The sequence below is a fragment of the Echinops telfairi genome, unplaced genomic scaffold, assembly GCF_000313985.2.
Source record: "Echinops telfairi isolate 266 unplaced genomic scaffold, ASM31398v2 ScPeMD7_31;HRSCAF=116, whole genome shotgun sequence".
In the NCBI taxonomy this organism is placed as follows: domain Eukaryota; kingdom Metazoa; phylum Chordata; class Mammalia; order Afrosoricida; family Tenrecidae; genus Echinops; species Echinops telfairi.
This window is the reverse complement of record NW_022103928.1, coordinates 12,593,044-12,608,812: the sequence shown is the minus strand read 5'-3', so window position 1 is coordinate 12,608,812 and position 15,769 is coordinate 12,593,044. Positions and strand designations below refer to the sequence as shown.

The following is a 15,769-nucleotide window of genomic DNA, read 5'->3' as shown; positions in this document are numbered from 1 at the left end:
AGTGGAGAGAAAATGTTTTGAGTATGATGTACAAATGCGCTTTACACAATTGATGTGTGTATGGATTGCGATAACAGTTGTATGAGCCCCTAATAAAATGTTTTTTAAAAAAAAAAAAGAATACCTGGCACATCTGAGGAAAATGGTACTGACTAATTAAAAAAAAAAAGAGTTAGCCTTTGGGGCAGGACTAGCATCACTGGGATCATATGACTCCAGCAGGGGCACATGGTGCATCATGTACAGATTCCGGTAAGCTAACATACTTCCGAAAGTACTGGTCCTACAAAAAGAGATTCATTCAATACACTCAAGTTCAGCAACTCCTAACACCACCCACATCTTCATCACAGAGACAGCAGTGATGACCTGAAAAAGGAGGAGAGGCAAATGGATGTTTCTAGTCAAACAAAAGGCTGCTTCCTCCGAGGCCTGGCATTTGGCTGCAAATAGAGCCAAACACTGAAACATTCAACTGCATCGTGGGAGCATTTGAAACTATGGCAGCGATTAAATTACTGAAAGAAATGAATGCAAAACTGCTGCTAGAGTCTTTTGTGAAATTTAATTTATAGTTTGCATAAATAATTATAATATATTCATTTGTTTTCTCCATTTTGTTTTACCTTGTCCGTCTGGAGTTTCACCAAAGGGATTCACTTCCACCTGAGTAGCATCAATTTTCAGGAAGAGATTATACAGCTTCTTAATTTGATCTGCAGCCTAAATGTGATCAAGTAAAACAGAATTACATCAAGGCAGTAAAAGAAAATTTATTTTGCTGTATTAATGAAATCTTGAAAATAGTAAGATACATCTTTATTTTCACTTAGGCTTCCTAAAGGGAAAAACAGAAAAAGCATAATTATTTTAATTTCCACAGCTATTCATTAGAAGGAATTGCTCAACTTTCCTCCAGACAATAGAAGAGACCATTATCAAGAAAACAAAATATTTTCACTGAGGGCTAAAACAGTTGTTAATCTTTTTGCAAATTATCACGTCTCCATTAGCCTGGTTATGCTGCAAGAAGAGCTAAAATCATTAATACAAACAAGCTCCATCTAAGTAAAAGGTAAACATGATTTTGAGAGTTTATAACAACCAGATTTTTCTTATTATGCTGGAATAAAACAGTTATTATATTCATCAATCAAAACGCATACTCTGTGAAACAATTACCAAGTGTCTGATTGAAATGGTTACAAGACAGAAAGACAAAAGTCTTCAACAACAGAGTTACTGAACAGCAGAGCTACAAAGGGAAATAGCTTGTCCCCCAAAACAAACACTACAAAGGACAAGAAAATCCAAGGTTTCCCAGATTTGTGTCCCTGCACTCAGTCTTTTCACTCTTAGTATTCACTCACTTTCTTGTGTCTTCTTTTTAACATCTGTGAATTACTTATGTCACGCCACGTGAGCAGGGACGATGGATGGTGTGCAGCAAGCCCAGAGCTACAAGCAGCAGGGCCTGTGGTACAAAGCATAAAGGCTGCGACATCTAGGACTGGGCAGCCATCACATTCTTCGGCCGTCCCATTTCCGGATGTGCCTTTTCCTTTGCCACACTTGTTCGTTGTCCCAGCCCGGCAATATTTGTTACTGGGTCTATTTCTAATCTTCCCCCACCTCCACTCTGGGACTCCAGGGACATGGCTTCTTCAGCGGAACCTCCAGGACTGCAGGATCCACAGTCCTCCAGATAGGTTTGACCTGTGGGCAGCAATGGCATGGCACTAGAGGTGGGAGGAAGAGGAAAACCGGGGTAGGTCTCTGCCCCTCTTTTGGCCCTTGGGCAGCATTTCCTCCTCTGGTTCTACCTCCCAGCAGAGTGATTCACCAGGGTTCCCCCATCTGCTTCTTCACATTGAGTCATACATACCACCACTTCAGAGGGTCCCTGAAGCCTAAAAGTACTAACAATTTCCTATTGCAGTTGAAACCTCGATTGCCTCTCTCAGTGCTGTGAATATTCCACAGCTCCTAGCACCTATAAACCATTCCCTAAAAGAAGTGATCTCTTTGCTCTAGACTGACTGAACGGCTATGGATTCAATTCTTATCTTAGCATATTTGTATTTCTGCGAACTTCCATAGATCCTCATTTGAAATCCAGTGTGTATAAACAGGCATACATGAAAACTAAGACTTTTAAATATTGTTTTTCTTGCTTGATTAAATGTACACATGCCACAAAAGTCTAAAGTTCCACACTGGTCTCCCTCTGAGCCCTGAAAGCACTCCTCAGCCCCCGGCATAACCCAGTTCCCCTTCCGCCAAACCCCTGCCAGTTTCATCCTAGTGGGAGCCTATGCCGTGTAACTATGTGTGCTTGTCGCCTAGCAAAAATCCAATGACAGCACAGTATATGCATGGCTTTACACTTTATTGCTTCACTGTCGTATCCTTGTAAATGGCTGCATACCTTGTTGTATGGAAGTACCACACTTTATTTTAAATTGTAACTGGAAGACAAGTTCAACCACTTGTCTGTCAGTCTGTCGTACTGTGGTGGCTGGTGTGCTGCTGTGATGCTAGAAGCTCTGTTACTGGCATTTCAATGCCAGCAGGGTCACGCAAAATGGACAGGTGTCAGCGGAGCTTTGAGACTAATAACAGACAAGGAAGAAGGACACGGCTCCCCACTCGGAGGAAGAAGCCACTGTTTGTAAATATTATTAAATACTCTTGGTAGAAGTTGTCCCTAATTTCGACTCCCAGTCCCAGTATCAGAGCTTCTCTTCTTACAACCAATACTCATTTGTATTTTGCTAATGCATTAGGTGAAAAAAGGTATCTCAGACACAGCTTAATTTGAACGTTTCTCTTTATGAGGGAGTTGGAGGACTGCTTTATGAGCTAAAGAGCCATTCATATTTCTTTTTCTGTGAACTTTAGCCATTTTTTATTGAGATTTTGGTCTCTTTCTTACTGATTTACAGGTCTTTTTACAGGAAGGAAATTAGATCTTCATCTCTGTATGAATTGTAAATATTTCTCCCCGTTGACATTTACCTTCTGACCATATTTTTGGTATTTCTACAATACGGAAATTTGATCAGTCCTTTTTTCATGGCTTGTCTACTTAAGTGTCAGAGATAGAAAAGGCTCCTCCCTTTCTGACATCATCCTGCCTTTGTATATGATTCCTTTTCTTTAGACTTAACTTTTATTTATCTTTATTCTGGGTAAAATTGTTGAGGCCTTAAAGGGTAAAGCACACAAATAACTCACAGTGGAATATTCTTCACACATTTCTAGTTTTTTAGGTTAGTAAAATGCAATGGGAGCCAGATGGGAGAGGTACCCTGTCTCCTCTCTTACAGTTACATGGCATCTGTCCAAAGTCAACAGGTCATAAATATTGGTGGAATTAACAATATATACAACTGAGGGGGCATCAAAATGTTAGTAGAAAGTAAGACCACAAACTTTCTGAAGCCCCTTTAAATATATAATTTTATTGCAGGTACTCCAAATTTCATAAGCCTCCATCAAACTGCTTAACATTAAGTCTGAATTTTCTGCATGTTAAAGCCTCTTAGTTTTACATTAATAGCATGTTTGCTATTATAATTTTTATCATGGTGCAAAGACAGATCAAATATATTTTTGAGCAGACCATGAGTATGATTAGATCTGTGTTACAACATCTACAAAGGACATTATGAAATCTAATACCATATATACTCATGTATAAGCTGAGTTTTCAGCAAATTTTTAATACAGTTTTTGTGGTAAAATTAGGTGCCTCGTAGCAATGATGAAACATACAACTTTCCTCTAGTTCCTAAATGCTTTCTTCTCTGCTCCCCCCACCACACACACACACTCTCTCATGATCCCTTTTCTGCCTTGTGGGTCTGGCTAGGATACACACTGGTACAGATAGGAACTGGAAACACAGGAATCCAGGAAGGATTATCCCTTCAGGACCAGTGGTGAGGGTGGAGGCATGGTGGGATGGAAAGGGGGAACTGATTATAAGGATCTGCATATAACCTCCTCCCTAGGGAGGACAGCAAAAAAGTTGGGTGAGGGGAGACGTCGGACAGTGAATATGCGACAAAATAATGATTCATGAGGGAGGAGGGAGCAGGGAGGGAGGGGTAAAAAATGAGGAGCTGATGTCAGGGGCTTAAGTAGAGAGCAGATGTTTTGAGAATGATGAGGGCAATGAATATACAAGTGTGCCTTACACAATTGATGTATGTATGGATTGTGATAAGAGTTGTATGAGCCCCTAATAAAATGATTTAAAAAAAATTAGGTGCCTCAGCTGATATTTGGGTCGGCTTATACTTGAGTATATATGGTGGTTTACAGTGATGGAAAACTTACATTGATTAAGAATTGTTAAGCCTATACAGTCAATTAATATAAATTATATCAATGGACTGTATATCGGTAAAAAGTTGAATTAGGAAATGCTATGTGATATATTTAAAACAACCAAAAAAGTCTGCTAACACTACTTCTGCACAAATAGCTTATGGGATTTCACTCCATGGTTTGAAGATTCAGGGTGATGGTTTCATGAGACATCCCAGTTAACTGGCCTAGTATTGTATTTAATGCTTCTATGCTATCACCTCGTTATGCTATAGTGTTTGGTGTCTTAAAAGCTTGCAAGTGGCCATCCAAGTCCTAACAATTGGTCTCTATTCACCTTTAACAAAACACGGAGAGGCAGGAATGGAGGAGGATGTGGACTGTATGGCTAATTGCCTCCATGAACAACTACCTCCTTGAACAATCTGATCAAGGGGGAGGGACGGGGGAAATCTAGAACAGAATTTCAATCCAGATTTTTGGAGCCATGGAAACTAGGTAAAACCCTTGAAATGATTACCCTCAGATAATCATCAACACTTAAGCCAAAAATATCCCCAAAGGTTTTCTTAAAAATGAACAATTTGAAGTATTGTGGGGGAAAAAGATCTGCCATGAGACTCATGCTCTATTCAGATCTGTATGGGATCAAATTAACAACAGCAACTCAAAAGTTAAGACAGGGACCTTAGGAAGTAGTGAGCTGATGGTCACTGGAGAGGAACAGAGGGAAGGTGAGCATGCCTGTACACCTTGAACAGTGTCATCAGTGCACTGAAGTGCACACACCTGTTAAGTTGGTGTCTGCTCTATATGGTGTCAACAACAGCAATAAATAAAATTTGGAACAAGGAACAAGTAGCTTGGCCTAGAAATAGAAGATGCCATCTCCCAAGAGACTTAACTGTCCAAGGCAAGCAAATATAGCGGTCTGATCTGGTGACTAACAGGGAATCATGAAACCTGGGGGAAGTCCACTTTAGTTCAGCTGTCCTGTACATGTGTTCTCATTAAAGCAAACACAGGTCAAAGAAAACATCCCATTGCTTCCTGCAGTCACTCCGTTTGCTACTGGCCCCCATGCTCTTAGTAACCACTGTTGACATAAAGTTTGTCTTCTTTCCCTGTGCTATCAGCTAGTGCTGATTGAAAGGTGTTTGTTAGCCAATTATAATGCCTACAACTTAATAATACCCTTGGTCCATATACATGAAATCCTGAATATGTGTAAGTACCTTCACAACTGCTTCAACAGATTTCTGAAAATGCAAATGCTCTTCTTGCATTCTGGAAAGTAATACCATCAATATGGCCATAAGTTTCTCACGCTAACCACAGGCACCAACATTCCCCGGTAGGGGAGGGGTTGAGGTCTTATTCTAACTTAGTCCATAGATTTCTATCAGTTAAATCTTAGAGGGACATGTTGGAAATTTGTGGAGGTTATGCTTTCAAAGATTAATCCCATAGATGAGAATTAAGGTACAACTGAGAAACGTTTGCAATGTTAGCCATATCGTCTTTTGTGGCTTTCATGATTCTTATTGATATGGATTTTAGCCAGAAATATACACGCAGTAGGTTTTATGGAACATGATATTTTTGTGAAGATAACCATTAAGAGGCCCTGTTTTACAAGCAGGAAGCATGAGTCACAGGAAAGATATGAATAGTTTCATAGGACAATCATTCTCTGAGATTAGGAGAATCCAGGAGAGAGGCACCTCCCAATGCTGACACCACATCCCAGGTATAAATTAACTAATTTTCAAAGTCATGTTGAATCTAATGGACTGAAACCACTTCTTATCAAAGGATCAGAAGTTGATGATCATTTAAAAACCTTCGTAAGTGTGGGCATCTGCTGTCCTCACTCACACTAGCTGTCTGGAACGTTCCATACATCCTCCTGGCTTGAGGAATCATCACCGAGTAGACATTCTCAGAGCTACAATTCAAGCCAGATCATTCCTTCACCTCCAGCACCGGCTACCCTACTGTCTACTGTACGGATGAACTCAGGTATCCTGAGATGATTGCATTCCAACATGCCTACTCTGAGACCAACACCCCTCTCTCCGTCTCTCCTTCCCACTAGCTGTGTGGCTCCCCTTCCTGGATTCACCATGTTGGTAAACACTGCCAACAGCCTCTGTGAGCCCCCTATGAACCAATCCCATTTTCCCATGTCTGTGTGTCCCCAGGGCTTTGTACAGTCCCAAGTGCCCCCTCAGTGTTTACTCTGTGTCTGCTGAGTGAATACAATGTAAAGCCTTTTATAGAGCTGGCATTGGAAAGAGAAGGAAATAATTTTTAAATGGCTTTCCTTTAATGTTTGCCTGCATCTTGTGAGTTACAGCTCCTTAATGACCTCTGAGTACTCGCATGCTCATCTTCCTTCCGTAGGTAACTAATGTAAAACCAGAGTGTTTCAGGGTCTGGAGAAACATGATTAAGTCATTTAAGGGCCATAAATAGCTCTTAATTTTTTTTCATAATATGGAGGAGGGCATATCCTGTCATGCTCAAATAATACTATTATTGCTCCCTCTAGAATTGTCAATCAGATTGACCTCCTGAGCTTTCAAACCTAGGGGGTCAGTTTTGTTTGTTTGTTTTTTGCTGACCCCCAGTTTATTCTGCTACTCAGAGCCATTTCTTGCTGACTCGTAAGAAATCTCTTCAAATAAGAAAATAAAAAAAGAACAAGAAATCTCTTCAGACTTGGCATCCTTGGTGTGTTGTCTCACTTACTCACTTGTAGGACAACTGCTTCTTGAACACCTGGCAGGCATGCCAAGGGGTCGTCCGGACACTGGAAACAGAACAGGGAACAGAAGGGCAAACTCCCTGCTGCGGTGACGGCCAGGCTCCAACGCAGGCAGCACCAGTGAGAGGGGTACAGATCTGTACAGTAACAGGGTTAGGACGCACACCCTGAACTCCCTGCAGAGCACGGTGACCCTGGGTGACCACGACCGCGGCAGTAGGCTAATGTAATCAGTAGGCTCATTTTCTGGAATTGTCTCATCTCTTTTTTACAGCAAAAGACAATCTTTGTCACTAATCTTAAAAACAAAAATTACTTGTTCCAATTGATTCTTACCATCTTGGCTCTTGTATGTCCTCAGGGAGCCTTTCCTCCCACCTTCAAATGAGCACTATTTGCTCTTTATTTACACACATATATTTTTTTAAAGTTTTATTGACTTTACTCCTATGGACTTGCTTTATTTTCACAATCAAACTCCCAGAAATGGAGCCAATCAAAATAAAATAAAGGCAACGAAAAAAATGCAAAATCTACAATTAAAGTAGTGCTGTCCAGCAAAATTCTAAGAAAAATAGTGTAAACATCATGGAGTCCCAGATATTCATTCATTCTCTCTCTCTCCCTCTCTCTCTCTATACACACACACATACACACACAGTTCCAGGGTGATTAGGTGGCTTGCCTGAATCACAACAGAGGGAAACAACCCTCTGAAGTTTTTCCTGATTTAGCTGCCAAATACACTCAGGCTCCACGGACACGCTAGGGCAGTGCAGGGTTGGGATGATCAAAATAAATTCTTTTCCAAAACATCTTTGAGACGAATGTTTCTTTCTTAGGAGCCATGGGCTATCATTCCTAAACTGGGATATATTAAGGTCTTTCCGTGAGATATTACCGTAGTGCCATTAATATTCATTTCAATTGCCCACTAGCTAGGAAAAAAATAGCAATTAGTTAAGTAGTATGTATTGCTGATAGAAACTAACCATTATTGAGTACAGTCATAAGTGCTTTCACAAGTCATTGCCCTCAATCCTCACAGGAACTCTCTCAGCTAAGGGCTGCCATCATTCCCATTTCACGGATGATGAAACTGACGTTCAGGGGACTGAACTGCAGATGTAGTAGGTGGCAGTAATGGGATTCAAACTCAGATCTGTCTGTCTCTACACTGTGCACCTTTAACCACTCCACTGTCTTAGAATATTGCAGCTGGACCTGTACTGGTAGAGGGAAAAAATGAGAGACATACCAACAAATACAACATAACAGTATGTGGGCACACCATGCACATATGCACGTGCACATATACCCTTGAACTGTAGGTACAAATATACAGCTAATACAAGCACATTTTGATTAATAATCCCATGTCATGATACAAACATCTTCTTTAAGAATACCAGGCATATACATTTGCTCATCATAAACAATTAGAAGAAAAATTATAAGACCATAAATAATAATAATGTGTCGTCTTTACATAGACTATGAGCAATTCAGCCAGTTCCCCCAGGTTTTCTGAAAAGACCCCCTGTGTTCCAATCACTCATATACCTCATGTTTCAATGGTCCATGGAAGCCTAGATTTTCTGCCATTCGCTGAGCTTGGCTGTCCTTCATCCCTTCAAAAATGTCAATTTTCTCCTAGTGAAAAATGATTCCAATAAATGAAATTAGGACAGTCAAATGAAAAGATTTACCTCAAAAGAAAGTGCTTAGTATATATTTGCAAATGAGTAATTAGAGCATGGCACCTTTCCAGGGCTCTCGGAGCAGGGCTCTCTCAGCTGCCTATAGGGTATGTTTTCATTAGCAGACCATCTATGGAACAGCCCTTCCAAAAACTATATAATTCTTCCGGGTGGCATGCTGACAAGACAATCTGATGCCAGTTTTCACTTTTAATTACTACACAGATGGCACTGAAGAATATTTAGTCAGTTAATTTTTATGACATATTTTGGAAAACTTCCAAATTAAGGTTTGCCTGTCTAATATTACTGCCAAGTACAGAACTTGTCATACACAGGTTAAATATTACCTTATGATGTATACACCTTATTTTTGATGATCACTACTAATAAAGATTTAGTTCTAACAAAGAACCATGCTCCCAGAAGACATCTGGGGGTGCTCATTTCTCACTTCATGCATTCTCTTAAACTGTAGGACAGTTTGTTTTACATGATGCCAATTCTGAAAATGGTCCGGTATTATTGGTAAATCACAATGTGATGTCCTAATCTAACTGCACAGGTGATTAAATGACATAAGCAATAGTAATGAAAATACTTCGAAACCAATCACCAAATATGAATAAATGATCTAGAAAAGGAGACTCAAAAAATGAAATTCCCATTTTGTGAAGAAAAAAGAAAAATCTCATTCTTAAAAAGGGATTTCTATTAGAAATTTTAAATGGGATTTTTTAACACTAAGAACTTAGAATTGATATCTAGAACTTCAGTGCTAAAGACTGTAGGGTTTCCCTCTTATAGAATATTCTTAGGTAGCGGAGAAAACACTTTCTACGCATTACTTCATTGAATCCTCACTATTCTACTTGGTGGGAAGTACCTCCATTTCCATTTTCTTGATTTTAAGCACGAGGTTAGAGACATTTAGAAATGCGCAGGTTAGGTGGGATTTGAACTCAGATCCCCTTAGTAGAAATGGATCTTAGTATCAATAAAAGGAATACCATGTCAAGAACTGCAACAGATTGAGAGAATCTTGACTTTGGAAAGATTCTTTTATACCAATGAGAGTCCTGCTCTGCTACCAACAGTGAGTGAACCCAGAGGAAACGGAACTAGCACAACCCTCTCCCACAGCTTAATTCTTGAGGCAAGTGAGACAGGAGCTCAGGAAGAAAACTGGGGAAGCAAAACAGCGTAGAACCACTGTCAGGGTTTTCTATGCTGTGTCTCCCCACCCTCACCCCCACCCCACATCTATATTTTATGCTGTGGCTGTTGAGAAGGCCCGCAGCAACAGGCCCTGCCGATGCATTTGAACAGTGTGTTTCTCGATTCCACCCAGTCTTCATGGAGCCCTGTCGGTGCTGTTAAGTAAGCATGTTAAGTAAGCACTGAACTGTTAGCTATCAGGTCAGTAGTTCAAACCCAGCAACCACTCTAGGAGAGAAAGATCTCAATCCTCAGAAACCCCACATAGGGTCACTATGAGTTTGAACTAACTCGATGGCAGTGACTATTGGGAACCATCCTTCAGGGTGCGGTGGTTAGAGCACTAATTCTACCACTGAGAAACGTCACCTGTTCAAATCCCCAGAGCAGCTCTGTGGGAGAAACGGCTTAGCAACCTGCTCCAGAAGAGGGCTCTGAAACGAATGCCCCGAGAGCATCTTTGAACCTTAAACCAAAAAGATGCCCTGAACTTGTCTTCAACAATCCCAAACCCAGAATCCAAACGCACTGCCGTTGAGTGAATGCCAACTTACAGTGACACTACAGGACAGCGTTGAACAGCCCCCATGGGATTCTGAGAGGGTAACTCTTCATGAGAACAGAAAGCCTCGTTTTCCACCTGCAGAGCTGTTGGTGGTTTCAATCCGCCGGCCTTGGAGTTAGCAGCTCAACTATTAACCACTACACCACCAGTGCTCCTAAGCCAAACCCAGTTAGGCTAACAACAGATACAGCAGGGCTGCCTTGAGCATCATGCTCATTGAAAAACAATCTAGATGGGAGTCACTTGACAAAAGCAAGTCCGAAGGTTAGACAGGAACTTCAGGGTGTCGTGAGTTTACCTCCAGGGGGAAAGGGACACCTCAGAAAAGGAGCAGGAGAATAGTTGCACAACTCCAAACGTCATCGATGTCACAAAACTGTACAGCAGTTGGAAGGACCTGTTGCTGCGGGCCTTCTCAACAGCCACAGCGTGGGAGTGGGGTGGGGGTGAGGGCGGGGAGACACAGCATAGAAAACCCAGACAGTGGTTCTACGCTGTCTGAGACGGTGCTAGGAGTCAGTCTACTACTCAGAGCACACCCTACCACTCAATCTTCCACTGGGCACCTGGAATCGCACAGACACAGATTTAGCGCTGCCAGCCTCAGACTCCACATTAAATGGCAGCTTCCACACTAACCACCAGGTGACACCATGCAGGCAGTCATTCGAACATACCTTAAAAATAAGTTCTGGAGAAGAAGCGGCCACCTCCTCAATGTCAATGCCCCCCTGGGGACTGCCCACCAGAACAGGGCCGTTGGAGGACCGATCCAGCAAAATCGCCAGGTAGGTTTCTCGGGAGATGTCTAGGGCTTCAGCCACCATCACCTAGCACATAAGAGGTGAAGTTAAATTAATGTAGTGCCGCGCGCGCACGCGGATTTCCAGGTGGAAGTCTCTGCAAACTTCCCCCACAAATCAAACGGCTTCATTTCAGGCTCTTGAAACGCTGCGTGTGAGCTAGCAGAGACTGGAGAGTTCTGCTCTCCGGCTCCACAGTGCCCATTCTCACCTCCTTAATTGATCCTGTGAACATGTTTCTCTGGCAGGTATTTGGTTTGCCTCAAGGAACCTTCCCACTTTTAATCCTTCTTTGTTTTTTTTCCCCTCCCCTCCCTTGAGAAACCCTGACACTTAGGCTCCAGATTTTAATCTGAAATATTAACAGTACATATATTACAGCACTGGTTTTTCTCACTGGTGGAAAATCAAGCTTGACTGCCAAAGGAGGATTCTTTGTACAGTACGTCTGATGCTTCAGATGTTTTTTTAATTCTGTCTCCTGGATCACTGTGCTATTTCATTTTCATACTTCCCTGTAAATTACACTTGTACTATTTTCATCTTCAAAAACCATGCCAATGTTGTCAAAAGTATATGATCTAAAATGTGAAAGTGGTTCACTGCTAGTCACCCACACCACCCATACACCCATATCGGACACCCACCCTCTGGGCCCTGTAGCGTCAGGGTGGTATCATTGGTAGGAAATTCACACCTACCACGTGATCCAGAAGAGCCCTGCCAGTGTACCTCATGCATAGCCATCACCTGGCTGTTGGTGGATCCCTGCATCTTGCTATGTGGTTGAACATTTTCGGTGGGGCTTCTAAACAAACTGACTCGGGAGCATGACCTGGCAGTTTACTTTTGTCAATAAAAACAATAAGCCTATTAAAAACCCTGTGAATCCCAACAGTGTCGTCTGGTCTGTAACAAACCATGGAGTTGGCACCAGACCAGCTAGCTCTCGGTTCCACTGTGCATGAGGTCACCATGGGTTGTGAACTCAGTGCACAAAAGGTAGCCCAGAAAGACAAAGAGGCCACCAGTCCAAATGGTACCTGTGTGATAATTAGAAAAAAGGTGCCCTTTTCCCTGGGAAGTGGGGCCACATGGCAGGAGTGTGTTTGAGCAAGAGGCAGGTGTGAGGGTGAAGCCCTTACTTCCTGCCTCACCAGAGACCCCTTTCCTATGCACCATTTCCATAACGGAATGCAGCAATCTTCCTAGGGAAAAAAAAGGCAATATTTCGTTTTTTTTCCAAAGTATCTACAAGCATTTAAATAATGGAATATTCTTTCCAAGACCTTCTCTCTTCACAGTGACTGCTAATACATATATGCTGATGGTTATTTAACTATGGAGCCCTTCAGTGTTGTTAAGGCATTAAAACCCTACTCGGTCGTTAAGTGAAAGGTTAAAGGTTTGATTCACCCAGTGGCATCTCAAAAGAAGGCCCTGGTGAGCTTCCACAGCATTAGTCATTAAAGAGCCTGTGGGGCACAATTCTACTCGGACACTAGGAGCTCATCCACAGCAGCAATGGGGGTGATGATTCAACCATGTTCCTAAATCACGCCAGACCAACCCCATTGCAGACAAGTTCATTCCAACTGACAGCAACCCTACAAGACACAGTAGAACTGCCCCAGAGGGGTTCCAAGGCTGTGTCCTTGATTGTTTCTGCTAATTAAGATGTTTGTCAGAGTTAGGATTTGTACTGCTCACTGAAAGTTTGAAGTTTGATCCCACCAGCTGCTCAAAGAGAGAAAGATGAGGCTTCTCTAAAGAGTTTTAGTCTTGGAACCCCTAAGGAATTGGAATCGACACAAATGCAGTAGGTTAACCTTCAAAGATACAAACTTCCATCTTTCTCCTGCAGAGCAGCTGATGGATTTGAACTGCTGCCCTTTCAGTTGGCAGTCAAGTGCTTTCACCACTGCTCTACCAACACTCCCCACCAAGCCCCTATGACAGACACATATGTGGTCTTCCATGTTCCAAATGGTTAGCCTTGGTGATTATTTTTGTACACCTATCTTTGAGTATTTTTTTAGTATCCTTGCATACACGGTATCTAGGACAAAAATGACTAGGGTTTAGGCTTTTTATATTTACAATTTTTATGTGAACTGTCAAATTGTCGTTCAGAGAGGCTACACCAACTTATACTACCAGTGAGAATGGTAAAAGGCATCTTCAAAGATTTTTTAAAGAAAAGAAGAACATTTCCATAAATAAACAGTAGTAGAACTGGACATACTAAGAGCACTTACATTGCTTTTCCTAAAAGTAGTTTGGTAAACAGTATTTTAAAAAATGATTAATAACATTTGATTTTAGCTACGCAGATGCAATAAAAATGTAAGTAAATAAATAATGAATAATGAATAAAAAGCGATAATGTGATGACTTATAATTCCCCTTTGAAATGTTTTTAAAATGATGATAGAATTTACAGCCAATGCATGTCTAGGAGGTCTAAATAAAGGCATTTGTGTATGTAAATATATTTATTCATGAGGATAGGGAAATAGATATATGAGCATATATTTATAGATTTAGTATTAAGGTAGCAGATGGACATTGGACATGCACTCAATTACTCCCTCAAAGCATGAATATTTTGTTCTACTAAACTTACATTCCATGATGCTCACCTTTCTGACGAGATTGCTGAAGACAAAGCGGGTGCATAAGCAAATGTGGTGAAGAAAGCTAATGGTGCCCAGCTGTCAAAAGATATAGCATCTGGGGTCTTAAAGGCTTAAAGGTAAACAAGCAGTCATCTAGCTCAGAAGCAACAAAGCCCACATGGAAGAAGTATACCAGCCTGTGTGATCATGAGGTGCTGAAGGGATCAGGTATCACACATCAAAGAACAAAAGATCATATCATTGTGTGCTCACCTTCCCAATACAATCGCTGAAGACAAAGCGGGTACATAAGCAAACATGGTGAAGAAAGCTGATGGTGCCGAGCTATCAAAAGATAAAGTGTCTGGGGTCTTAAAGGCTTGAAGGTAAACAAGCCACCATCTAGCTCAGAAGCAACAAGGCCCACACAGAAGAAGCACACCAGCCTGTGTGATCACAAGGTGTCGAAGGAATCATGTATCAGGCATCAAAGAACAAAACATCAAATCATTGTGAAAGAGGAGAGTGTAGACTGGGGACCCAATCTGTAGGTAACTGGAGATCCCCTTACAGAAGGGTCGTGGGGAGGAGATGAGCCAGTCAGGGTGCAGTGTAGCAATGATGAAACATACAACTTTCCTCTAGTTCCTAAATCCTTGCTCCCAACCTACTATCATGATCCCAATTCTACCTTACATATCTGGCTAGACCAGAGGATGTACACTGGTACAGATAGGAACTGGAAACACAGGGAATCCAGGATGGATGATCCCTTCAGGACCAGTGCTGAGAGTGGCGATACTGGGAGGGTGTAGGTAGGGTGGGGTGGAAAATGGGAACCAATTACAAGGATCTACATATAACCTCCTTCTTGGAGGATAAACAACAGAAAAGTGGGTGAAGGGAAAAGATTAGATATGACAAAATAATAATAATTTATAACTTATCAAGGGTTCATGAGGGAGGGGAGAGCGGGGAAGGAGGGGTAAAAGGAGGAGCTGATACCAAGGGCTCAAGCAGAAAGCAGGTGTTTTAAGAATGATGATGGCAACAAATGTACAAATGTGCTTGACACAATGGATGGATGTATGGATTGTGATGAGTTGTACAAGCCCTCAATAAAATGATTTGAAAAAAAAGAAGTTGTCGCCAGTGAAAAGGAGTCCTCCAAGCAGAGTGGCTAGTGTTTGGCTCTTACTGAAAGGTCAGTGACTGGACCCCACAGGGCACTGTGGAGGAGAGACCGACAGACAGCCGTGGGGGTTTCTACTTTGTCCATGAAGGTCTCATTGAGATCTAAGCAACATGAGGGAAGTGTTAAGAAAATATACCTCATAAGCTGCTTCTCATTGATTTTTCAATCAAATGGGAAGTCTCATTAGTAATATTAAGACTAGATCTGGACACACAAAGCTAAGGTTACCAGGTAACTATTCTGATTTCTAGTTGGTTGTTTTTCCAAAAATAGAGGTCATGGAAAATGCCTAATTCTTCACTTAGCCATTAGGTTGCCTGAACACTCTCAGTTTCTGATTTAAGAGTGGGAAAATATTTGAAGCAAAAAAAAAAAAATTAAACTATCCTTTCCGCCTCGGATTAATACTAATTTTGGTTTAAAGAAATAACAAGAAGTTCACCTTTATAAGCCACACTATTTATACAAATATCACAATTAAGAAATCAACTCTTTTACATCTCTGATTTAGATATTTGGTAGACAGAAAAGTCTAAATGAGCAGCATGCCTTGGTTGCGTTTTCA

At 41.4% G+C, this 15,769-nt stretch overlaps 1 protein-coding gene across 2 annotated transcripts in view; it reads right to left on the bottom strand.

The window, feature by feature from the left end:
• The window catches only part of SUCLG2 (succinate-CoA ligase GDP-forming subunit beta), a 293,353-nt gene that overhangs the window by 142,051 nt on the left and 135,533 nt on the right, over positions 1–15,769 (bottom strand). For both annotated transcript variants that reach the window (XM_045290031.1, XM_004702419.4), the window contains exons 5-7: positions 11,266–11,418; positions 8,669–8,758; positions 627–723 (exon numbers count right to left, since the gene is read on the bottom strand). In XM_045290031.1, the coding sequence (XP_045145966.1) occupies positions 627–723; positions 8,669–8,758; positions 11,266–11,418 (340 nt within the window). The remainder of the gene's footprint in view (positions 1–626; positions 724–8,668; positions 8,759–11,265; positions 11,419–15,769) is intronic.